General features: G+C 32.1%; 3 protein-coding genes across 3 annotated transcripts; 1 reads left to right on the top strand and 2 right to left on the bottom strand.

Moving 5' to 3' along the window:
- The first annotated feature begins 1770 nt into the window (after positions 1–1770).
- Positions 1771–5228, top strand: LOC108197700 (agamous-like MADS-box protein AP1). Its single transcript, XM_017365390.2, has 9 exons — positions 1771–2007; positions 2125–2347; positions 3738–3816; positions 3922–3986; positions 4104–4203; positions 4296–4337; positions 4541–4582; positions 4736–4851; positions 4970–5228. The coding sequence occupies exons 2-9, from the start codon at positions 2163–2165 to the stop codon at positions 5073–5075; spliced, it is 735 nt and encodes a 244-aa protein (XP_017220879.1). The 5' UTR covers positions 1771–2007; positions 2125–2162; the 3' UTR covers positions 5076–5228.
- A 271-nt stretch (positions 5229–5499) lies between these two features.
- LOC108197701 (uncharacterized) lies at positions 5500–7771 on the bottom strand. Its single transcript, XM_017365392.2, has 4 exons — positions 7459–7771; positions 6585–7137; positions 6384–6493; positions 5500–5791 (listed from the first exon to the last, which is right to left on the bottom strand). Exons 1-4 carry the CDS (start codon positions 7579–7581, stop codon positions 5765–5767), a joined length of 813 nt encoding a protein of 270 aa, XP_017220881.1. The 5' UTR covers positions 7582–7771; the 3' UTR covers positions 5500–5764.
- Positions 7772–18244: 10473 nt separating this feature from the next.
- Positions 18245–20870, bottom strand: LOC135148390 (cytochrome P450 716A67-like). The gene is made up of 4 exons (XM_064083479.1): positions 20768–20870; positions 20435–20574; positions 18868–18977; positions 18245–18746 (listed from the first exon to the last, which is right to left on the bottom strand). Exons 2-4 carry the CDS (start codon positions 20493–20495, stop codon positions 18582–18584), a joined length of 336 nt encoding a protein of 111 aa, XP_063939549.1. The 5' UTR covers positions 20496–20574; positions 20768–20870; the 3' UTR covers positions 18245–18581.
- Positions 20871–25588: the final 4718 nt, after the last annotated feature.

Genomic DNA, 25588 nt, shown 5'->3' with positions numbered 1-25588 from the left:
ATTACTTTCGTTTATTGCAGTAACCTACTCCCTTGGTCCCCCTGACTTGTATACATTGGGGGACGGGGACGCGGCACGGACTTTAATGCTCCTGTAAAGTGTAGTTGTGTAATTTATTTTTAAAATTTTCTTTTTCTGAATTAAAGTTTGGATGTTATATTTTTATTCAGAAAAAGAAAATCTCAAAAATAAGTTACGGAACTATATTTTATAAGAGCATTGAAATGCGTGTCGAGCAGTTGAAAAGAAACATATACAATTAAATGGGACAGAGGGAGTAGTTAATTAGGAGCGCAGCTTTTACAGTTTTACTCTGACCTAGGTGGCTCCCATCTTATTTTGTACTCCCCGTCCCAGTTAGGGCACTCGGAGTCAGCACGGACTTTAATACTCCTGTGAAGTATAGTTCTATAACTTATTTTTAAAATTTTTGTTTTCTGAATAAAAGTTTGAATTTTATATTTTTATTCAAAAAATAAAATTTTTAAAAATAGGTTGTAGAATTATATTTTATAAGAGCATTGAAGGGCGGGTCGAGCAGTGAAAAAAAACGTATAGAGTCAAATGGGACAGAAGAGTACCGGTGATGGTGTCTAGGTGGTGTTTGGCAGTCCAACTTTGCGTTTACAAGTGAGAAAGAGGTTTTTCGTGTTGTTATTTAGCAAAAAAATTTAATTTAGCAAAAAAAAGAGAAGAAGAGGTTATTCGTGTTGTTTATATAAAAACACTCCTGCCTTGTTTGACGGCTCTTTTTTATTTTTTAACCAGTTTTGAATTAGTAAGTTAGCTTATTCGTGTAATAAAATTATAAGTCAATATATTTAATTTAATCCGCTAACACTTAACCACTAATAGCTGCTCAAACAAGGCCAAAGAATATGGATGGAGTTCTAGTTTAGAAAATTGGGCTTTTATTAACAAAAAAAGTAAAAGAAAATTGAGAGTTTAAGATTTTAATTGGAAATGAGATATAGGGTTGCTAAATTTCTGCATTTAACTTCCACGCAAGTAAAACTTCAAAATAACTAATAAGTTATCTATGCTTAATTATTTTTGTCAACTTACGGTAATGAACAAAGAGGTAATGTTTAGTTATGTTCTTATTTTCTTACAAATCATTAATACTTCCTCCGTTTTAAATTAGATGTCCACTTATAAAAAATCACATATATAGTTTAAGAAAAATGGATTTTGAGAAAAAAAGAGGTGTATTAAGTCATTAATTAAACCTAATATGTGGTATATGGTTGATTTTGAAAATATAAATTTGAAATATGTGAATGAGAGTCGCTTTTGGAAATATAAATTTACATCGAAAGTTGAAGTGACAACTGTTTTGAAACATTTTTTTTTATAAAATGGACATATATTTTGAAACGAATGGAGTAATAATAAAAATTTACACGCACACATAAATATATTTATAGTACAAAAAAATATTTATAACTTTCATATGAGGAAATAAATTAATTTAATCAATAATTGATGGTAATTTAAATCAACCAAGCTTAGTTCAAAACTCAACCAAACACATAATATAAAAATACTAACTCACTCATCTTAATCCGATTTCTAAATCCAACCTATTACTCCATAACATATTCAATCAACTGACAAACCCAGATTTCAACTGCAAACTTAAATTCAAAACATAAGATCCATCAAAATAAATTAGGGTTCTTGTGGTCAACAGCAACTACAAGTCTACAACAATAGACCAGTTTTCATGATCAACACTCATTCATATTTATTGCTAGTTCCCATGATCCCATCCATTCAACTAGACATCATTAAGCAACCCTCAACCAAAACATCCACCACTAATCCTACAAGAATAAAGTCTAATGCTATAATTGCTTCAACAGTGTTGTACATAGTACACCTTATAAAAATCCACAACTGTGTACTGTACTGTTGGTTTCCTTAAAAAATCTACTAGCTCTCTAGAACCTTTCTGTTTCCATTGCCTCACACTTTCCCAAACTTATATTCCCCCATCTGCAACAGGTAAATAAAAAACAATATTTTATTCCATCCCTTGTTATATATATATATATCTGATCTGAGGATCAACAAGTCCAGTGCTAGCTAGGTTTTTATTTTAAGTTTTTTTACTAATTTTAGAAATTTTTCGAAAATTTGGGGATCATTGGAGAAGAGTCATGGGGAGGGGGAAAGTCCAGTTGAAGAGGATTGAGAACAAGATCAACAGACAAGTGACATTCTCGAAGAGGAGAGGAGGGCTGGTGAAGAAGGCTCAGGAGATCTCGGTTCTTTGCGATGCTGAGGTGGCTCTTATCGTGTTCTCTACTAAGGGCAAGCTCTTCGAGTACTCTTCCGATTTATCGTACGTGTTTATGTTTTTTTATCTCGTCTTCTCACATAATTTTTCATCCGATCTTAGATTTTTTTTTTTCAAACGTATCATAAGGTTTATAAATGAGTTTATATAGAGAGATAGCATTTTTGCATATTTTGTTAAAATAACGGGCTAGGGTTAACAACAGGTTCTTAATTATAAGCTTAAAACTATTTAATTCGAACACGAGCAAACTTGAAGTTATTATTGAACCTTTTTTTTTGAAACAAAGTTATTATTGAACCTTGATCATCAAATTCCAAACTGAGCAAAAATACGGAATAGTACACTATTTCTTTTTCTTTTAACAATTTAGACTTATATATCTTAGAAACAAGTATTTGTCGGAGTCGAAACCGGATATCCCGGATAACAAAGGATAAACCGATCATGTATGCTATCGGATCGTGCTCAATAATACACTTTATTTACAAGTGTAATACTGTAACTTGCAAACGTATTGGAAATAACCGAGTTGGGGAAGTAAGAAGTAATGACAGGTTTAGTTGATGACTAACAGGTTTAGTTAGCTAATTGTAGGCTCGGGAATCGAGGAGCTTATTGTTTGAGTACAACGTAGTACACGTAGAAATTTGAACACAGGTCAGTGAAGCGTGTCTGTGTAAGCCGAGTCTCATACTAAGTGACAAGAGTACTGCTAGTCTACTACATAGATTCCCACGTATATGTAATGTACTTGTTTTTCTATTAAAATTTTGTATGAATTTTAAAAATTCCCGATTTATTGGAGGGAATGGTTCGACATTAAACAATATATGTTTAAAAAATCGCTTGATGATAAAATTTTTAGAATGAGTGATTTTTCCGTTGAAATATATCATGATCCCCTTCATTTTTGTCGAAAATCTAGGATAATGTCATCTAGCGGTTCTGATAATATAGGCCTGTTGGGGGCATGAAAAGCACATAAACGCTAGTATTTCTTTTAGAAAAATACATATTTTTATAATTTTTCAAGTATAAGTGTCAAGGAGGTGCTTAACATTCAGTATGTGTAACAAATTAGAGTTTATTTCAGAAAAAAAATATGATTTTATATACTTCTATCCAGAATAAACCGAAGATTTCTTCCCAGTACAAGATGGATTGATCTTCAGAATATTGTACAACCTTGCATTCTGCAATTTACAGGAATATCTAAGCAAATATATTGGATTAGACACATCTAGATTCACAAGTCACAAGTGTCATATCCATTCTTTCGGTCTGAAATGTTAATTTGATTTAGTCTGAGATAAATTATCCCAGTCTGGTTCCTGCTAATAAACATTACCAGAAACCTTTTGGATGACACAAGTAACCTAATTTTTTCGATGAAATTCATACTGTTAAGTGTTATCTATGCTATATGGTGCAGGATGGAGAACATCCTGGAAAGATATGAAAGATACGCTTATGCTGAGAGACAGCTTGTCGCTAATGATCCTGACTCATCTGTATGTTACGATAAATAAAAGATGATTTGTATTGTAATTATACTTAAAACTGGCTAAATTGCTTTTACTTTGTCTTAATATAAGATTACTGATTCTTTGTACCAGACAAACTGGAGCCTTGAATATAGCAAACTCAAGTCTAGAATCGAGATCTTACAGAGAAATCAGAGGTACGTAGAATAATCTAAAAAGAATTACAACGGCTCAAATATGATGAGTATCATACTAATTTGAGGCTTGCTGAAGCCAAATGAATTTCCTGAATTATGTATGAACATCGTGTGCAGGCACTATATGGGAGATGATCTGGACTCACTGAGTGTCAAGGAGTTGCAGAATTTGGAGCAACAACTCGATACTGCTCTAAAGCACATCCGAGCAAAGAAAGTATGCCCTAATATTTTGGAATTAACAACAATATGTGTTTTTAAGTATCGTTCTATACTGTTTCTGAGCAATGGTATTTGCTGATATTGCAGAACCAACTCATGTGTGAGTCCATTTCCGAGCTACAGAAAAAGGTTTGGTTATTTTTCTGCATTTAGTCGGAAAAAGAACATTAATTTGAATATGATATAGGCTGGGAAGTGTTGATGATCTTTACATGGGAAAAAACCTATATCTATGTTACATTACACTATAGATCAAAGTAATATGATATCAAATTAGCGATTAGCGATGAAATTCATTGTAAATTACACAAACATTTGTTTTTATCCGACAGGAGAGGGCAATACAAGATCAAAATAGCATGCTGGCAAAGAAGGTACAGTACTAATTTGTATATTCTTATTAAGAATGTTGATCCATCATAGTAATTGTTGCTTACTGTGGGATTTTTTACGGTTATGTAAATATTAATATGTGATAATTAAGCTACAAGCTTAATCCGTTGTATGGTTCTTTAACTTGCAAACAGATCAAAGAAAAGGAGAAGGCCATGACACAACAAGCTCAATGGGATCAGCAAAACCCCGACACTGCCAACACAACTTCCTTCCTCTTGCCGCAGACATTCCCTGGTCTAAACAACAGGTACTCATTTTGAATCTTTACTTCAGGTAAGTCTCATGATTGAGTTATGGAGGAATTTTATTCAATTTCAGTCATTTAATTTATATGCTTGTAAATTTATGTGGTTCTATACATGCAGTGGCACTTACTATGGAGAAGCATCTGATGGAACACGAATGAACCTGCTGGAACTTAGTCTTGAACCTGGTTTTAATCCGTCCCATCTAGGCTGTTTCGCGGCTTGATAATTTATATTGGCTTTTATATCTTAAGGTTTCTGTGTATATGGTACTATTCTAATTCCACATATGCAACTTAGGGTATGGAAGTATGAACATGTAGCAAGATTTTACTAATTTATATTATAATATATAATCTATCTAAATTTGTCGTCGACCCAGCTTAGGAGATACATGATCTTATGATTGACTACTTAATTTATATAACTACTGTATGTCTGTTTAAATTGATAATTTAGTTTTGCACAGGACCTCCCAGATTACTGAGCCGGGCCTGCCTAGATTATGTATTCATTTTTCAGGTTCTGGGTGATTTTCTGAAACTTTGGCCGAATTCATAAGTATGGCTGATCCTAACCTTTTTCCTGGATTCGGACTTGCAAGCATTAAAAGAGAAATATTATGCTGAAAATCAAGAATTGAACATGGAAGAGGTACATGAATGAGAAACGATCTACAATAACCAGAGGAGAAATAATGCTCCATATTCTACACACATATATAATATTGATCAAATCAGGCTACTATGATTATAAGTTATAACAAATCTGGCATTCAGAACCTAAATTTCCCTATACATCTTACCTCCAGTAGAAGTTCCCATATTTGTTAGCAAGCTTCTAACAATAGAAACTGTGTTCTTCATTTGCTTCTCTTGAGTCTTGACTAGCCTCAGATGTTCTCAGGCTGTGCTGCTAAATATTTTCAAGAAATTTCATTTCCTGGAGAAGAGATTCAAAGGCATGTCAAAGGAAAGACAAAATTTGGCTATGAAGCTAATGTCAATTGAGCAAATTGAACAAGACTAATCTGTGCAATCTATCAGGTGCCTGCCATTTTAAGTTCTGGTTTTCGTTCTGTTAAAATCTAAACCTAACTTAAATTAAGGATACCAATATCTATGACGAAAGGAAACTAGTCATTTGATAAATGCAATATCGTCCATAAATGAAAGATTGAGAGAAACCAAATGATCTATTTGCATGTATGTTGTCTATACAACCATCGGTTAGCCTCATTCCTCATTAAATGTGATTATTTGTGTACACAATAACACCTGGATTATCCGCTAAACAATCAAGGGAATTAGGTATACAGGGCATGGCCTATCTTGATCTGCCAGTTCCGTTATCTTCACAATTTACATGGGATTATACATTTGAAGATATCAGTGACAACTCCATCCCCATCCCCGATCCCTTTCCCACCCAAAGTAATCAGTGACATATGTGCTCGCAGAACAGAAACATAAACGTAATCTGTGAAATTATACAAATACTTTGATTGGAGCAATATAAAGAAGAAGCATCCTACCTCAAAGCACATTGGACAAGTAGTGCTTCTTTCCATCCACTCATAGATACAGCCAAGGTGAAAATTGTGATTACATAGTGAAGTTATCTTGGGATTTTCATCAGTATATTCTGTAATCATTCGGAGAACAGCATTAACAAAGTTACAAAACCATTCTAACTTCGATACCATGACAATTCAACTAATAGAAAATGTAAATACCTTCGAGGCATGTAGGGCATTCTACTTCGTCTCTCGTTACACAAAAGTCTTGTTTATATTCAGTCTCAACTCTCTCAGATGACACGTTTACAGGGGATGCAAAACGAAGGGCTTCAGCCTTATCATCCTTTGAAATTTTGCCGGCATTGTCTTTGCTTTTACTACACACATTCACTTGCACATCGTGTCCTTCAGCTGGCCCATGCCTCAATTGCAAAGGAGCCGAGACTGTGCCATTTCCTTGGACAGCAACATTCCCTTGCAGATCAAGATTCCTAGACCTCAAACTGTTTGGTAATAATGTACCCCGGGGCATATTAGTGCCAGCTTCTGGTGTGGTAATATAAGGCCTCTTCACTAGCACATCGTGCCCTTCAGGTGGCCCCTGCTCTGACTGCAAAAATCTCAAGCCTCTGCCTGGTTCTACTACAGCAACACGCTGCTGAAATTCAAGATTTCTGGAACTTGAACTGCTTCCTGATGATGCATCTCGCGGCGTATGAGTCCTAACCTCTGTCTGTGCAGAAGAAGGGTTCCCAGATACAACTCCATACTGTCAGAAATTTCACTCAAATGTCAATTCCACCGTCTACTTTTAATGAAACCAAACAAAAATTCAACAATACTCATCTAATCCTCGAACAAATCATAACTAAACGATTCTAATTTCAGGACCATTGTAGATTTGGTGCAATATTTAGCAAATTAGTCTTTCTAGTGTGTGCCCATGGCCGCACACTAACAACTATTTTTTACTTAATTGAAAGATTTTTGTAGAAGCCATCATTATTAATGACATTGGAGCCAACAGAAATTCAACACACTAAAGAGTGGTTGTTAGTATGTGCCCTAGAAAATCCCTTAGCAAAATTACCTTGTTATCGAAAAATTGTGCCATGTAACTGAAAGGTGCGCGATTTTGGCTACCAGAAGCAACCACCACAGCACCGCCATCCTCCTCCACCGGGACACGAAAACAACTACAAAAGCATCCCATAACGCAGCACCAAAGTTCTTAATCAAACATACGCCTGCACAATCATGCGTTCAATTCTCTGCTCTAAACAATAAAACTACGAAAAAATTATAACAAAAAAACGAAAACACAATATAACCATACCCGCACTAGGAAAGCAAGACTAAAACAACCAAAATCCGATTAAAAAAACACAAAAATCATTAACACGGAATCCTTCCATGTTCTCATAATCATATGAGTCTAAATTTTTATCGTAAAAAGGACTGTACAGAGAAAACAAATAAAAAGGTGAATATTTTTCCAGAAGATCAGAATCATAACCGTATATTTTGCAACGTAGACTGTAACGTGACAACGTAGACTGTAACGTGACGAGGCAATGTATCCTCGAAGAGCTCAAGATTGAACTACAGAAGCTAAGAGTTCTATACCTATGATTTTTTAAAAAAGAGTTCGAAACCTATGAGAAGTCTCGGTCAAAACTTTCATATATCCGGTTTATACGGAAGAAATCAAAATTCGAAGTTTATATTATCTTTCATGTTCAATTATCTTAAAACAAAATCCAATAAATTTTTATAAGAATATTTTAATATTTTTTTATTTGATATTTTGATATTTATTTTGAATTTTTCTTTTGATATTTATTAAGAAAATGATTTCAACTTTTTTATTTTGCAAATTCTAGAAAAATCAAAAGGTATGCAGAAGAACAAAATTTTCATTTTCCTAACCGGGGAAGATGATTTAAACATCACAAAACTAAACATAATTTAAAATTTCTCCAATATCCTAATACTACAGTTAATATGATCGAAATTTTATTTTTTTTTTGAAAATAATATATGATCGAATTCGAAACCAGTAAACATATTATAATTTGATGGCAACTTGTTGCAAATTTATAACAATTGCATAACACAACCCACATGAGTCGAGTTAAATTACTGAGTCGTTGAAATTCAATTCACGTGAGTGATTTCATGTTTTATACACAGACACGCATATAGACGTTCAAATATAATCAAGAATTTTATTCCATTAGCTTCGTCTTCAAAATCCATAATACTACAATTAAGAATCATAAAATAATTCCAAAACATTAGCAAACATAAAGACATAGGGCCTGTTTGGCCAAGAGAACTGGCTTCTGCTTCTCTTGACCCGTTTGTGCAAAAAAGTAGAAGTACTTTTAAGAAGCTGAGAATGCTAGCTTCTCTCTTACAGCTTCTGCTTCTTTTCCAAACACTTTATTAACTTATTTACTTCTCACTTCTATACTAGAAATCACTTTTTTTAAGCTAACCCAAACGGCCCCATAATCAGCATCTCAAAACTTTTATCACTTTTTTCTTCCGGGATGATTCCTGTAGTTATAACCATTTCTACGAGGAGCTTTATTTGACATTTTTTGTTCCGGGATGATCCACAACAGCATAAGCTACATACTAGCCATGCAATTACACCAGCCACAACCAGGCCAATAGCAAGCTCACAAGTCATTTCCGTTCGGCATTGATCTTTCTGTGGTTTCACAACAACCCTTTTCAAACTAAGGAGAAATATGATTTAGTTATTGTGAGGTTCTGCAGAGAGAGGGCTGGTTTATATAGGAGAGGAGAGAGGGAAACTGATAGTCAGGTGCATCGTTTGATGTGGTTTTTGTTTTGGAGGGATGAAATTTGACTTGATGGTCAAGCTCTCTCGTGCTCGGTACCAATGAATATTAACACCTCGATTTTGAAATATGTCGTCATCGATGATAATTTGCGGATACGATTAGAATGTAGCAGCAGATGTTATCATCTCGAATTAATGACATCAAGCATATTATTTAAAATTATTATAAATAAAATATATTATTTACATGTTCGTTTTGACTTTTGACGGGTCAAATTGTCTATATTTTGACTGAAATTTACCTATATTATATAATTAAAAAAATAATAATAATTATATCATTAAAAAGTATATTTATTCTATTTTAATGTGCAATTTTCAGATTTTAAAAATGATAAATAAATAATTTGTAATACTTAGTAAAAAATTGGTTAATTTGACTTTTTAAAAATCAAAATAGACATACGGAAATAATATGTTAATTGATGACATGAAAACAACTGCAAAAGCATCCCATAATGCAGCACCAAAGTTAATCAAACATATACCTGCATGCGCTAAATCCTCTGCTCTAAACAATAAAACTAAGAAAAATCATAATTAACAACTAAAAACACAGTATAATCATAGCAGAACTAACAAAGCAAGACTAAAACAACCAAAATCTAATTAAAAAACACAAAAACTAGCCTAAAATTCCGTCGTAAAACGACCTTATATAATACCTTAGCAGATAAAACAAATAAAGAAGTGAATATTTTGCATGAAGATCAGAATATATTATGCAACGAAGACGTGACGCGGTCAATGTTATCCTCTATTAATGAAGTGCGGAAGATAGAGTTCGATACATATAAAAAGTTTCGTAATTTCGTGTAAAATATGCGAGAGTTTAAGTTAAAATTTTGATATATCGGATATGTTTTATATCTTTCCTATGAATCATCTTATAAAAATCTTATATAAAAATTCTTTTCATATTTTTATTTTTCTAATTAATTTATTTTCAAATCTTATATTGTATGTACATATGTACGTTGAAATGAAAATATATGTAAATGAAAAAATTTAAATGATTTTTGGTATAAAAAAAAAATTGTTGGGGCTTGTACTGTCGGTTAAATTCAAATTTCAATTTCTCCAATATCCTAATATAGTTTAACATATTATATTCTGATGACAACTTTTGTCTTTGCAAACTTATAACGATTGCAGAACATAACCGCATGAGTTAAATTACTTATAAACACTACAACAATGTAGGTATGTTCTTACTTCTTACCCGATTTAAGATTCATGAGTCGTTGAAATTCAATTCACATGAGCTATTTGATGTTTTATACAGACATGCATAGATATTCAAATATAATCAAGAATTTCATTGCATTATTTCGTCTTAAAAATCCATAATATAATCAAAATCATGACAATAATACCAGAACACTAACAAACATATTGGACTTGACTTAATCAGCATCCCAAAGGGCTCAATCATGAAGGGTTCTGAAATATTCAGGGTCAGTCTCAAAGTCTTCCCTGTAGATATAACCAATTCTACCCGGAGATTTCATCCCTTTTTTGTTCCGGGATGATCCAGAACAGCATAAGCTATTATACCAGTCCCCGCCACGTCAATGGCAAGCTCGCATGCAGACAAGTCATCTCCGTTCGGCCTGCAGAACCTTTCTGTGCTTTCACAGCAACCAATTTAAATTACAAACTAAAGAGAAATATTATTTTGTTATTGTGAGGTTATGCAAAGAGAGGGCTGGTTTATATAGGAGAGCAGAGTGGGAAACTGATAGTCAGGTGCATCGTTTAATGTGGGTTTTTGTTTTGGAAGGATGAAATTTGACTTGATGGTCAATCTCTCTCGTGCTCGTTACCCATGAATATCAATACCTCGGGCTGGAAATATGTAAACATGATAATTTTGAATTATTATAAATAAAATATACAGTATAATGTAATTGATTTATTTCTTTTAGTTATTATACGAAAGTTGTTTATTTTATAAGAATTGTCCCTTTTGGCTTTTTAGATTTAAATTAATCAAATATTTCCTATAATCCATTTGTCATCTACCATATTTTTTATTTTTGTTTCCATTTTTTTCGTTTCTAATTATAGTTTATGAAGTTAGATAATTTATAGTTGTTGTTTCGCGGGTTCTCTGAAAACAGAATTTTTGGAAAATAATGAAACTTATCAGGAATGCGTTGATAGAACCGTAGGAGAGGGGCGTACCTCAGGCTGGGCTGAGATGGACTCCAACCCGGGTTAAAATTTTGTGGCCCATTTAATATATAACCTTCTTCCAATTCAAGCCCAGTCAGTTTAAATGACTCAGCCCTGTTAATAACATGACTGTATTTACTAGATTGCTTATAGTATATGAAAGGACCATCCGCCACATTGCCCGACTCAAAATGGATTTGCCAGTTAAATCGTAGATGTGTAAAATGTAAAATAAAGGGAAAAGTTATAAATCTAAAAGTTAATAAAAACTCACATGATACCAGGGTTTTTAGATATAAAAGTATTATCGTTAGAAAATTTAGTCTCGTTGATTGTTTTTGACGTTTGACGTTTCCATCAATAACTAAGGAATTAGAAGCTACATGTAAATGTAAAGGAGTATATGAGTTGTAGTTATAACTTTTAATCTACTTATATATATAATAACACAACAGGTTCGTGTTAAACCTCCCTCCTGAGCAAATAAATTACATCGCTCCGAACCTGAGCCTAACTCCGAACCTACCTCCTCCTCATTTATATAAAAAAAATGTTTTGGACAAGAATTGAACCCAAGACCTCTCTGATTAATGTGCACCACTCAAACCACTTGAGCTACACAGGCAATCAACATGTTATTCAAAAGCGTTAAGCACATGCATTAAAACTATTGTATTTATATTCTTTTCAATATCTTATTTATTAAAGATAAGTTATTATTTCAGCTAAGTCTCATATATTGAAAAAGAATCTGAATAATAGGGCTCAAATCATGATTCCACTTTCTAAAAATAGATATAATTCATATCCGAATAAAGATGAACAAATTCAAATCTAACTTAATAGTTTAAACGAGTACCGATACGATATTATAGAATTTTAAGTAATGAATGTGAGAAATAAGCTCAAAAACTAAAATTTCAGTGAGCATATCTGAAACAAAAGGTTGATGGGCTTTCAACATGGACTATGTCATATTAAATTTTTATTATAAAAGGTAATTTATAAGGAGATTACAATATTTTGGAGAACACTAAATAAGGTAACTAAAAGAATATTCATATTTAGAATATTTTTTATTTTAAACTTATGAATTCAGAATTGGACGTGTAACCAAAACTGTTTTTAAAGAATATAGATATAAGAATAATGTCAAAGACATCAAATTTGGTGTCATAATATGTATCTAAATGATGTAATTTGGTGTCATAATATGTATCTAAATTTGGTGTCATAATATGTGATATGAAGTTGCTTTTAGGGAAATTTTATATTGTTAATCAAAAGTCAATCAGATAATAATAAAAAACGTTTACAATACCTACTAAAAAGAATTGAGTTGTAAATTTTACTTGATTTATTATCAAAAAAAAGATTATTTGGTTAAAATAAAATAACACAGAGAAATAAGCTATATATATTAAAATCTTAAAATTATAATTTTTAATATGTCATCGGTCAATATATAACATACCAGTTAAATAAAATGATTCAAACTACAATTAAATTAACTAATTATTTACAAATTAATCTAAAAAAATATAATTAATTTTGAACCGGATAATCTGATGCGATACGGTGAAAACTAATATCTGATTAAACGGAACTAGAACTTGAATTAATTTTTAACAAATGAACATGATATGCTACATTGCTCACCCCTAACAAAAACGAGTGTCAAAATATTTAAAATTTTAAATTTGCACCAAGCTAAAAAAATAAATACACAACTAATTGGGCTAAATATTTCATGTCTTTGTGAACTTTATTGGGTGTGACTTATATCTACTATGTTTTTGCTATTTCAAATTCCAGGAAATCATTGTTTGAGATCTGATTTATAACAATTACATGAAAAATCATTAAAAATCTTAATCATCAAGCTTAGAAAACTAATTATAAAAAATTAAAATTTAACAACAAGCCGATATTATAAACTATGACGTCAAATCTACGCTCAAAAAAGAAGAAATAAATGTAAAATAATGCACGCCACACATGAAAACTAATATCTGATTAAACGGAACTAGAACTTGAATTAATCTTTAACAAATGAACATGATATGCTACATTGCTCACCCCTAACAAATACGAGTGTCAAAATATTTAAAATTTTAAGTTTGCACCAAGCTAAAAAAATAAATACACAACTAATTGGGCTAAATATTTCATGTCTTTGTGAACTTTATTGGGTGTGACTTATATCTACTATGTTTTTGCTATTTCAAATTCCAGGAAATCATTGTTTGAGATCTGATTTATAACAATTACATGAAAAATCATTAAAAGTCTTAATCATGCATCAAGCTTAGAAAACTAATTATAAAAAATTAAAATTTAACAACAAGCCGATATTATAAACTATGACGTCAAATCTACGCTCAAAAAAGAAGAAATAAATGTAAAATAATGCAAGCCACACATATTCTTCTAATGACGATTTAGGATATCGTAATTCAACATATCAAGAACAAGTTTTCATCAAAATCATGTTATGTTAGGTAAAATAATTTAATCATTTTCATATTTGCTATTAAGTTGCTCGAAACAATACAATAACATGTCAATATTATTTAAAACACGACATAAACTAGAGGCCCGTGCCTCGCACGGGCTTTTATGCTAGTTATAAAATTATTCGCCATCATTTGTTTGATTATATATTTAAACATCAATGTTAAAAAATAAAAACAATTCAGATGTCACAAAATTGAGCTATGATTTATGGAGGGTATATGAAATCTAGCAAAAGAAAATATTAAATGCCATGTCTTCATTCTGGTGGACGATTTTTATAGAATTTTAGATTGTTGGTGGAGAATATTTTGATTCAGCCCCGTTCCTTTAACAAACCTGAACCCTGAAAAGGGGATAGACGATCAGCGGGAGATGACGACTAAAGGTGCAAAACCCTGGAATAATATTTATTTATACATAAATAACTATCACTTATCCACCATTTTCCCAAGAAATTTTATAATTAACTGAAAATTATAACCGCAAAAACCTGTTCATCCGTTTAAAAGTATAATCTCCACAAAAATATACATAAATTTAAATTTCCCCAATATCTTAGTTTTATTGAACATATGATCGTCAATTTCGAACTAATAAACATGGCAATTTTTGTTATTCCAAACTTAAAAATTGCAAATTTATAATCTTAATGGAACATAAACACATGAGTTAAATTGCTGTGGACGTGTATAACAAATCACGTATTCGAATGAATTTTTCATCCCGTTCTAGTATAGTTACCGAATGCATGAATCATGAGTCTGTTAAAATTCTATTCACATGAATTATTTCATATTTTATAATACATGCAGAGTCATGCAGACACTTCATAAACAATATTTAAATATAATCAAGAAATCGATTACATTAGCTTGATCTTAATAATCCATAATATCATTAAAATCATAAAAGTAATACCAAAACATAGCACTTGAACACTCAATCACGAAGGCTTCTGAAATAGCGTGCCAGCCGCCACCAGCAACCTTGGCTGCCTCTATCATCTCTTTCTTTCTCTTTAATTTCTTCGGTTTCCACTGCGGTTAACAAGGCATCTCCGTTTGGACTGGATCTTTCGGTGCTTTCACAAGAACCCATTTCAACTGAAAAGTAATAAGAGAAATATGATAAACTGATAGTCAGGTGCATCATTTAAGGTGGGTTTTTGTTTTGGAAGGGTAAAATTTGACTTGATGGTCAGGCTTCCCCGTGCTCGTTACCGATGAATATTAATTACTGTACTATATATTCCCTCCGCCCACCTGAGTTGTAATTTGTATATATAGGTGGAGCGTGATACGTTTTAATGATCTCTAAACGACGGTTCTATAACTCAATTTTAGCAAATTCTTGCAAAAGTGATTTTTGTTTCCTTCCAGGCTCCAACCACGCCGGCTCCAAACACAACAAAATATTAATATTGTTTCTCCGTTAAATTATCATTACGCAAACAATTATTCATTATTTTCCAGTAATAGGGATTACATATTTCCGAATGAGGAACACTTACGGATGGTTTAAAATGTGCAGGAGTTCAAATGCATCAAGTTAGTAAGTACTAACTCTGTTTTGAAATAATTAGCGATCGATTTGAATGCTGCAGGAGTTTGAATACATTGTGGGTAATTCTAATTCCTAATGCTTTATCACGAAGTAAGCATGCAAGAGATGTAAACACATCTCCCATGCTTCTTTTTTATATATTACTAACATGTTCCAACAATCAACCATCAATTAAACCGTTAATGTGTGTAAATTGCAAAATTATTATTCATAATTAATTGAGATATGGGCGATAATTTGTTTAGGTTTATTCTTTTGCACCAGACCAAATATGTAGGCTTTTGAGACCAGGAAGAAGAATAATTAAATAACGGTCTTTCTAATGTGTGCCCAAGGACACACAATAAGCACCAACTTTCATGAAAATGGCTTGTTTTGATTGGTGGAATTGATGTAAATGCAGTGGGCCATTTACATTTATTATCCATCCACCAATCAAAAGCTAGTATTTTCATGTATGTTAGTGACTATTGTGTGCCCTTGGGCACACCATAGAAAATTCGATTAAATAATGTAGTAAAATTGATAACTAATTAATTATTGCAATTGCCTGGTTTGTTTTGTTTAGTTTTAACAAGATAAGACGTGTATATAAAAAATAAAAAACATCATCATTTAGTGTATAGCAAAACTGACCATTCATTTCGTGATTCAAGCTTCACAAAATACTCAAAAGATAAGATCAGAATAAAACATAAATCACAAATTAAAAGCAAGAAAGCAGCCAGATTATCTTATCTTTTATATAGTCAAAATATAAAATACAGATATTTAATAACGGGGAGAGTGGTTCCTTTGAATTATTCATGAATCTGATCTTTCTTAAAATATAGCTTTTTATTTTTATTTTAAAAAATGTAAAAGTAAATAAAAAAATATGTCAAATTATTTATAAAACTTTCAAAAATAAATTATACCCCAACTTAATTTTAAATAAATATATATTAAATATACATTTAAATAAACTCTTAAAAATATAAATCAAATCTCAATTTAATTTTGTATCCGCGAACAGATATGTGTATAATATTACATGAAGTCATGAACATTATAACCACTCAACATCTGTTTTAGTTTCCTCTAATATCTTAATCATATTATTACAAAGTAATTGATTTGTGCTGTTTTATAGTAAAAAACATCTCCAAATCATGCGACATATGCTTAAGTAATTGATTTGTGCTGTTTTATAGTAAAAAACATCCCCAAATCATGCGACATATGCTTTTTATACAAAACTGTGACATGTTATGAAGTCGTTGTCTACATGATCATCACTTATTAAAATTCTATTTTCGCACGCCTTAACGAAGATTTGTTCTGGCTTTGTAGTAAAAGTTATACTGGTCTCTTCAGCATGCATGCACAATAAAATTCAAGAACATAGTTGAAATATTAATATAAAGCTTCAACTTTTATTTATAGATCAAATGCCGGAGATGATACACTTCATAATAGCTATATATATTGCATAGATCGACACTTGATTACTTGCTTAATTATTCAGACTTAATCACGAAGACCTTTGAAATAGCCTTTGGGGTCACTCTCAAAACCACTCCTTGAAATGAACCCATCCTGCCCAGGCGCCTTCATAGTATCCTTGCTTGATCCCTGGACCTTGCTTCCCGAGGACCCACCAGAACCTTTTTGCGAACCACCAGTACTTTTCGAGCTCGTAGCAGCAGAGCCACCCGTTTTGGAGCCCATTGAGGTAGAACCCCCAGATTTCGAACCTTTAGAACCTGCCATTTTCACTTTCTGCTCGGAGTATATACTTGTTGTAGTTATGTATGCTTAAGCGGAGAGTTTGGGGGCTTATATAGGAAGAGATATATGAAACAAATGGTTTAGTTGGAAGTGCAACAGTTTGTTTTGATGGTCCAGTTTCTTTGGTGTTGATTTCAGATGAAAATTGATTAGAGACGGTTTGAAAGATGGATTGTTTAGATGCACTGTATTTGAAGTACAGGAAATTATGTGACGACATTGAGAGTCTTGAAATAATCTAATTTAAGTTACTAAATTACAGTCCATAGCTTTTACAATTCAACTCTGTAGGATTATAACTCAAATACATCATAAATTTCAAAAAAGACAAAAAAAAGTCTGTTTTTTCATTTACTTGAAATCTATCTTCTTTGAAGAGTTTCATTGTTGCTGTTATGAGTCGTTTAGCCATCAAACAAAAATCTATTTTGTAAAGCTGGGTACAAAGATGCAAAATTAAAGAATTCGGGTGATATTGGTTTTACATTATGAAATGATATGTATATTCCAAACTTTCTAAAATAAGATTATTAGCACTGGATTTTTATAATATATGTTTGATTTAGTTTAGTTTTTCATGATAAAGGATATTTTATTTTATTTTTAATAACTCTTTAAATTTAATTATTCTTATATATATATATATAACATCTAACAATGAAATGTGACTCATGTTAATTAAATTTAAAGAATCATGAAATATACATTTCTTGTTGATTTCACAATATTTTACTGTTCAAACTTTTTGCATTTTTTGTTATTTATTTAATTTATTAACCAAGGAAAATGAAAAGAGTCCAACCATTGCGTCTTTGTATATAAGTTGTTGGTGTAGATATTGGAGAAAATTTAAATAATGTTTATCAAAAGAAATCTGCAGCTGTTTCATAGTACATTTTCAGCTAAAAAATATTTAAAAGTATCTTAAAAAATGATATTACATGGTACAATGATTAGATACCACAATTCTGACATTATTATTTATCTCACATTCTCCATACTCAATGTAATCCTTGAATTTCATACACTTAATGCATAATTTCGATAATCTATGTAACTTCAATCCTATTTACATATTAATTATACAAACAACTCACAACTTCGGAGTAGAATAAGTAGTTTCTTCTGCTAAGAGTTAAGTTTCTCAAGTATCACTTTAACTCCATTTTTCCGGGTGAGGATATATATATCAGCAGGGTGGTGAACATTGTTTGGGGACAGTGAGAACTTGTACCTTGATCATTGAAAGTGCAATCTTCGATTCATTTGTTGTGATGAAAGTGCAATCTTCGATTCATTTGTTGTGAAGTTCAGTCCCACACAAGTCCGAGGCCCCATACCGAAGGGAATGAATGCTGCAGCATTGTTATTTGTCGCTTTAGCCATCCCTTCAGAAAATCTTTCTGGTCTGAAGAGATGAACATCTTTGCCCCATATTTGTAGAGTCTAAGTGACTCGTTTATAATCATGTTCATCTACAAGAAAATTAAAACAGAACCATGACTGGCAAAAAAAATAAAATAAGAACCATGACAATGATTAAATTCCAGAGATCATATGACTTGTGTGTGTTGATTAGGCCTGTAATATTCTTACGGATTTAAGCCTGGCAATGCCATCAGACGATGGATTTTCCTGGCCAAAGTGTTGAACCACTTCCTTCCTAGCTTTATCCTGCCAATCTGTGTCGACTGCCAGAAGAAAAACTGTCCATGAAAGTAAATTTGTCGTTGTTAGATGAGCAGCACCATACAAGGCTCTGATCCCGTCCACCATTTGCGGCACAGTAATCCTCTTGTTTGCATCAGAATCATGACCAGTGGCGGAACCAGGATTAATTTCGACCCCCGGCTAAATTATTATTAAAATTTCAGCAAAAAAATTAAAAGTAAATATGCATATCTTAATTGGTTAAGTGGCGACATCTTTACTGCTTTTTTTTAGGAAGGAATGGATGACAACTAAATTCTACGATTTCGCATATTTTGATAGCGTTGTAAGATAACTTCATCATCTATGTCTTTAAATATGACCTTCTCGATGTAAACCACCATGTTAAGTGGGCTATTTTTTATATATATAATCATTTTTAAATTTGTCCCCGGGCTAAAAAACTAAAAATAAATAAATTATACTTATTATTTTTTTCTCAGCCGGGGCTGGCGCCGGGGCTAGCCCCCCTTGGTTCCGCCCCTGATCATGACAGATTTTCACAAGTTGTCCAAGATTAAGCACTCACACGTATACTTTTTATTCAAATAATCGACATTTGGTGTTTTCTCACACACATTTAAAGATATTGATATAGTTAAATTTTTGCTTTTCCAATTTTTGTGTTAATTAAAGACGTTAAGTTTCATTATCTATAATTAAAGTAGTATAAGTTAAATATTCTTAAGAACACGTAGGTGAGGGTTTGCAGTTTTGAGAGTCGACCTACGTTCTAGCCGCCACTTCTCCGCCTTCAATCTTCATCCTCTTCCCTGAGTAATCATTTTCGCTCTTCCATCTTCTCTCATATTTATCGTTTTATTAATAAAATCAAGATCTAACCCTTTTTGGATGAGTTCTTGTTGAGTACCTTGTTATCAAGGTTGTTAGTCGTACCCATATTTTCGGGATGTGTGTGTTCGTTTTGATGTTTTTGTGTGTCCCAGCTGAGGAAATTATATCATAATTTATAATTTTATCTAATTTGTTGTCAACCCAGCTGAGGAGATTACAGGATCTTATTATCGACTACTTCATTTACATCAATCACTACTGTATGTCTGTTCGAATTCATAATTTAGTTTTGCACAGGACCTCCCAGCAGATTATTGACCTGGGCCTCCCTAGATTATGTATTCATTTTTTAAGGTTCTGGGCGATTTTCTGGAACTTTACAATATTATCACCATATTTACGTGTTTTGGTTGAATGCATAAGTATGGCTGGATCCTAACCTTTTCCTGGATTGGGACTTGCCAACATTAAAAGAAATATTATGCTGAAACTCAAGAATTTAACATGGAAGAGGTACAGGAACAGGAAACGATCTACAATAACCAGAGAGATATAATGCTCTCCATATTCTTCACAGATATATAATATTGATCAAATCAGCCTACTATGATTATAACTAATCTGGCATTCAGAACCTAAATTTTTCTATACATCTTACCTCCAATAAAAGTTCCCATATTCGTTGGCAAGTTTCTAACAATAGACACTGCGTTCTCCATTTTCTTCTCTTGAGTGATCTTGACTAGCCTCAGTTGTTCTCAGGCCGTGCTGCTAAATATTTTCAAGAAATTTCATTTCCTGGAGAAGAGATTCAAAGGCATGTCAAAGGAAAGAAAGAATTTGGCTGTGAAGCTAATGTCAAATGAGCAAATCAAATAAGAGTAATCTGTGCAATCAGTGACACATGTGCACGCAGAACAGAAACAGAACTTTAATCTGTAATTTCATACAAATTCTTGGATTGGAGCAATATAAAGAAGAAGCATCCTACCTCAAAGCACATTGGACAGGTAGAGCTTCTTTCCATCCACTCATAGATACAACCTAGGTGAAAATTGTGATTACATAGTGAAGTTATCTTGGGATTTTCATCAGTATATTCTGTAATCATTCAGAGAATAGCATTAACAAAACAATTCTAACTTCGATAGCATAACAATTAAGCTATAAGAAAGTATAAATACCTTCGAGGCATGTAGGGCATTCTACTTCACCTCTTGTTAAACAAAAGACTTGTTTATATTCAGTCTCAACTCTCTCAGATGACACGTTTACAGGGGATGCAACACGAAGGGCTTCAGCCTTATCATCCTTTGAAATTCCGCCTGCATTGTCTTTGCTTTTACTACACACATTCGCTTGCTCATCGTGTCCTTCAGCTGGCCCGTGCCTCAATTGCAAAGGAGCCGAGACTGTGCCATTTCCTTGGACAGCAGCATTCCCTTCCAGATCAAGATTCCTAGACCTCAAACTGTTTGGTAAAAATGTACCCTGGGGCGTATTAGTGCCAGCTTCTGGTGTGGCAATATAAGGCCTCTTCACTAGCACATCGTGCCCTTCAGGTGGCCCATGCTCTGACTGCAAAAATCTCAATCCTCTGCCTGGTTCTACAACAGCAACATGCCGCTGAAATTCAAGATTTCTGGAACTTGAACTGCATTCTGATGATGCATGCGTATTAGTCCTAACTTCTGTCTGTGCAGAAGAAGGGTTCCCAGATACAACTCCATACTGTCAGAAATTTCACTCAAATGTCAATTCCACCGTCTACTTTTAACGAAACCAAACAAAAATTCAACAATACTCATCTAATCCTCGAACAAATCATAACTAAACGATTCTAATTTCAGGACCATTGTAGATTTCGTGCAATATTTAGCAAATTAGTCTTTCTACTGTGTGCCCATGGCCGCACACTAACAACTATTTTTTACTTAATTGAAAGATTTTTGTAGAAGCCATCATTATTAATGACATTGGAGCCGGCAGAAATTCAACACCTAACTCACTAACTCACTAAAGAGTGGTTAAATTACCTTGTTATCGAAAAATTGTGCCATGTAACTGAAAGGTCCGCGATTTTGGCTACCAGAAACAACCACCACAGCACCGCCATCCTCCTCCTCCGGGACACGAAAACAACTACAAAAGCATCCCATAACGCAGCACCAAAGTTCTTAATCAAACATACACCTGCACAATCATGCGTTAAAACAATTAAAAAGGTGGATATTTTTCCAGAAGATCAGCATCATAACCGTATATTTTGCAACGTAGACTGTAACGTGACGAGGCAATGTATCCTCGAAGAGCTCAAGATTGAACTACAGAAGCTAAGAGTTCTATACCTATGATTTTTTTAAAAAAAGTTCGAAACCTATGAGAAGTCTCGGTCAAAACTTTCATATATCCGGTTTATACGGAAGAAATCAAAATTCGAAGTTTATATTATCTTTCATGTTCAATTATCTTAAAACAAAATTCAATAAATTTTTATAAGAATATTTTGATATTTTTTTATTTGATATTTTTATATTTATTTTGAATTTTTCTTTTAATATTTATTAAGAAAATGATTTCAACTTTTTTATTTTGCAAATTCTAGAAAAATCAAAAGGTAGGCAGAACAACAAAATTTTCATTTTCCTAACCGGTGAAGATGATTTAAACATCGGAAAACTAAACATAATTTAAAATTTCTCCAATATCTTAATACTACAGTTTAATATATGATCGAATTTTTATTTTTTTTTTGAAAATAATATATGATCGAATTCGAAACCAGTAAACATATTATAATTTGATGGCAACTCTTGTTGCAAATTTATAACAATTGCATAACACAACCCACATGAGTCGAGTTAAATTACTGAGTCGTTGAAATTCAATTCACATGAGTGATTTCATGTTTTATACACAGACAGACTTTCAAATATAATCAAGAATTTCATTGCATTAGCTTCGTCATCAAAATCCATAATACAATTAAAAATCATAAAAATAATTCCAAAACATTAGCAAACATAATTAAAGACTTCATCAGCATCCCAGAGCTTTTATCACTTTTTACTTCCGGGATGATTCCGGTAGTTATAACCATTTCTACGAGAAGCTTTTTTTAACACTTTTTTTGTTCCGGGATGATCCACAACAGCATAAGCTACATACTAGCCATGCAATTACACCAGCCACAACCAGGCCAATAGCAAGCTCGGATGCAGACAAGTCATTTCCATTCGGCATTGAGCTTTCTATGCTTTCACAACAACCCTTTTTCAACAAACTAAAGAGAAATATGTAATTTACTTATTGTGAGGTTCTGCAGAGAGAGGGCTGGTTTATATAGGAGATAAGAGTGGGGAACTGATAGTCAGCCGCATCGTTTAATGTGGGGTTTTGTTTTGGAGGGAAAAAATTGGACTTGATGGTCAGACTTCCCTGTACTCGTTACCGATGAATATTAATAATACCTTGGTTTTGAAATATGTCGTCATCCATTATAATTTGCGGATACGATTAGAATGTTGCAGCAGATGTTATCAGCTCGAATTAATGACATCTGGTATATTATTTAAACTTATTATAAATAAAAAATATTATTTAATATTCTATCAGTCCTTTTTTATATGTCTATTTTGACAATATATTACCATATAGTCTATTATCAATATATTATATTTCACAAATATATTATCTATATATTATATTCATGGCATGCTACCTATATTTTTTGATTACCAAGGAGCCAGGAGGTCCTCTTAGCCGTTCGAACAAAGACAAAACGAAATAAATTGATTTATTTCTTTTAGTTATTATATGAAAGTTGTTTATTTTATAAGAATTGTCCCTTTCGACTTTTTAGATTTGGATTAATTAAATATTTCTTATAATCCATTTGTCATGTACTATATTATTCATTTTTGTTTTCATTTTTTTCGTTTCAAATTATAGTTTAAAATGTTAGATAAATTATTGTTTCAAAAAAAAAAGTTAGATAAATTATACTCTTAGTTGCGGGTTGTGGAGTAAACACGCAAGTACAACCAGGGCACTAGCGCAGCAATAAAAGGCCATCAATTGCATATCTTTGTATATAAAATTTTGCGCGAACTTATCAAGATAGTAGTTTTTTTCAAAATTGAGCTTTGCATAAAAAAAGTAGGTCGAAGAATATCACTAACATTCTGATTGTGGAAGAAAAAAAAAAATTCATATGGAATGCCACAGCCACACCATTGGATTGATAGAAGAGGGGCTTCAAGCGAAATGATGATAGAACTAGTGTCGAAGGGCAAGTCCTTGGAATAATATTTATTTTACATAAATAACTATCACTTATTCACCATTTTTCCAAGAAATTTTATAATTAACTGAAAATTATAACAACAAAAACTTGGTCACCCGTTAAAAAGTATAATCTCCACAAAAATATATACATAAATTTAAATTTCCCCAATATCTTAGTTTTATTGAACATATGATCGTCAATTTCAAAACTAATAAACATGGCAATTTTGTTGTTCCAAACTTGAAAATTGCAAATTTATAACCTTAATGGAACATAAACACATGAGTTAAATTGCTGTTGACCTGTATAACAAACCACATATTCTTATGAATTTTTCATCCCTTTCTAGCACAGTGACCCAATTCATGAGTCATGAGTCTGTTAAAATTCTATTCACATGAATTATTTCATATTTTATAATACATGCAGTCATGCAGACACTTCATAAACAATATTTAAATATAATTAAGTACTAGCCTTTAACCCGTGCGAAGCACGGGCGGGTATAGAATTCGTAATTTATTAATTATAATTTAAATTTTAACATCATCTTGTTAATATTTTAATATCAATGGATTAGATTTAACCAGATTATATTTACCAACTGATTACATTTTTAGGATGACTATGAATTATACCAATATCGGTTTATTATAATATAATATATAAATAATATATAAATTATATTTAAAAGAATAATGGTGGAGTTTTTTTTATCTTGTATTACATCACAAGAGTTTGTAATTTGGACGGTATAAAACTCTTTAATTTTGTAAGAGGAAGAGAAGTCTGCATGTGACGGACTTGTAGTTATAAAGGAGATGACCAAACCAAAATTGTGTACGACTACAAATTAAACCTATGTTGTTCGTAATTTATTAATTATAATTTAAATTTTAACATCATCTTGTTAATATTTTAATATTAATGGATTAGATTTAACCAGATTATATTTACCAACTGATTACATTTTTTGGACGACTACGAATTATACCAATATCGGTTTATTATAATATAGTATATAAATAATATATAAATTATATTTAAAAGAATAATGATGGAGTTTTTTTTATCTTGTATTACATCACAAGAGTTTGTAATTTGAACGGTATAAAACTCTTTAATATTGTAAGAGTAAGAGAAGTCTACATGTGACCGACTTGTAGTTATAAAGGAGATGACCAAACCAAAGTTTTGTACGACTACAAATTAAACCTATGTTGACTTATTATATTATAGTATAGATTCGATTACATTAGCTTCATCTTAATAATACATAATTTCATTGCATTATTTCGTCTTAAAAATCCATAATATAATCAAAATCATGACAATAATACCAGAACACTAGCAAACATATTGGACTTGACTTAATCAGCATCCCAAAGGGCTCATTCATGAAGGCTTCTGAAATATTCAGGAGAGGTGGCGAAATATGATTTTGGTTTGGTTTTGGTTCTTATAAAATGGATTTAGTTTGGAGAAATAAACCAAAACCATTTCCTAACCATATATTAGTAAATG

The sequence above is a fragment of the Daucus carota genome, chromosome 8, assembly GCF_001625215.2.
Source record: "Daucus carota subsp. sativus chromosome 8, DH1 v3.0, whole genome shotgun sequence".
Lineage (NCBI taxonomy): Eukaryota > Viridiplantae > Streptophyta > Magnoliopsida > Apiales > Apiaceae > Daucus > Daucus carota.
This window is presented reverse-complemented; position numbering and strand designations above follow the sequence as displayed.

Bases quoted from the DNA above. Each gene is read 5' to 3' on its own strand.
- LOC108197700 (XM_017365390.2), top strand. From the start codon at position 2,163: ATGGGGAGGGGGAAAGTCCAGTTGAAGAGGATTGAGAACAAGATCAAC. The intron at 4,204-4,295 runs GTATGCCCTAAT...CTGATATTGCAG, and splicing joins AGCACATCCGAGCAAAGAAA to AACCAACTCATGTGTGAGTC. The intron at 4,583-4,735 runs GTACAGTACTAA...ACTTGCAAACAG, and splicing joins ATAGCATGCTGGCAAAGAAG to ATCAAAGAAAAGGAGAAGGC.
- LOC108197701 (XM_017365392.2), bottom strand. From the start codon at position 7,581: ATGGGATGCTTTTGTAGTTGTTTTCGTGTCCCGGTGGAGGAGGATGGC. The intron at 7,138-7,458 runs GTAATTTTGCTA...AATTTCTGACAG, and splicing joins CACAATTTTTCGATAACAAG to TATGGAGTTGTATCTGGGAA. The intron at 6,494-6,584 runs GTATTTACATTT...GAATGATTACAG, and splicing joins ATGCCCTACATGCCTCGAAG to AATATACTGATGAAAATCCC.
- LOC135148390 (XM_064083479.1), bottom strand. From the start codon at position 20,495: ATGGAGAACGCAGTGTCTATTGTTAGAAACTTGCCAACGAATATGGGA. The intron at 18,978-20,434 runs GTAAGATGTATA...TTTCATGGACAG, and splicing joins TATGGGAACTTTTATTGGAG to TTTTTCTTCTGGCAGTCGAC. The intron at 18,747-18,867 runs GTAAGAATATTA...ATTTTCTTGTAG, and splicing joins GCATTGCCAGGCTTAAATCC to ATGAACATGATTATAAACGA.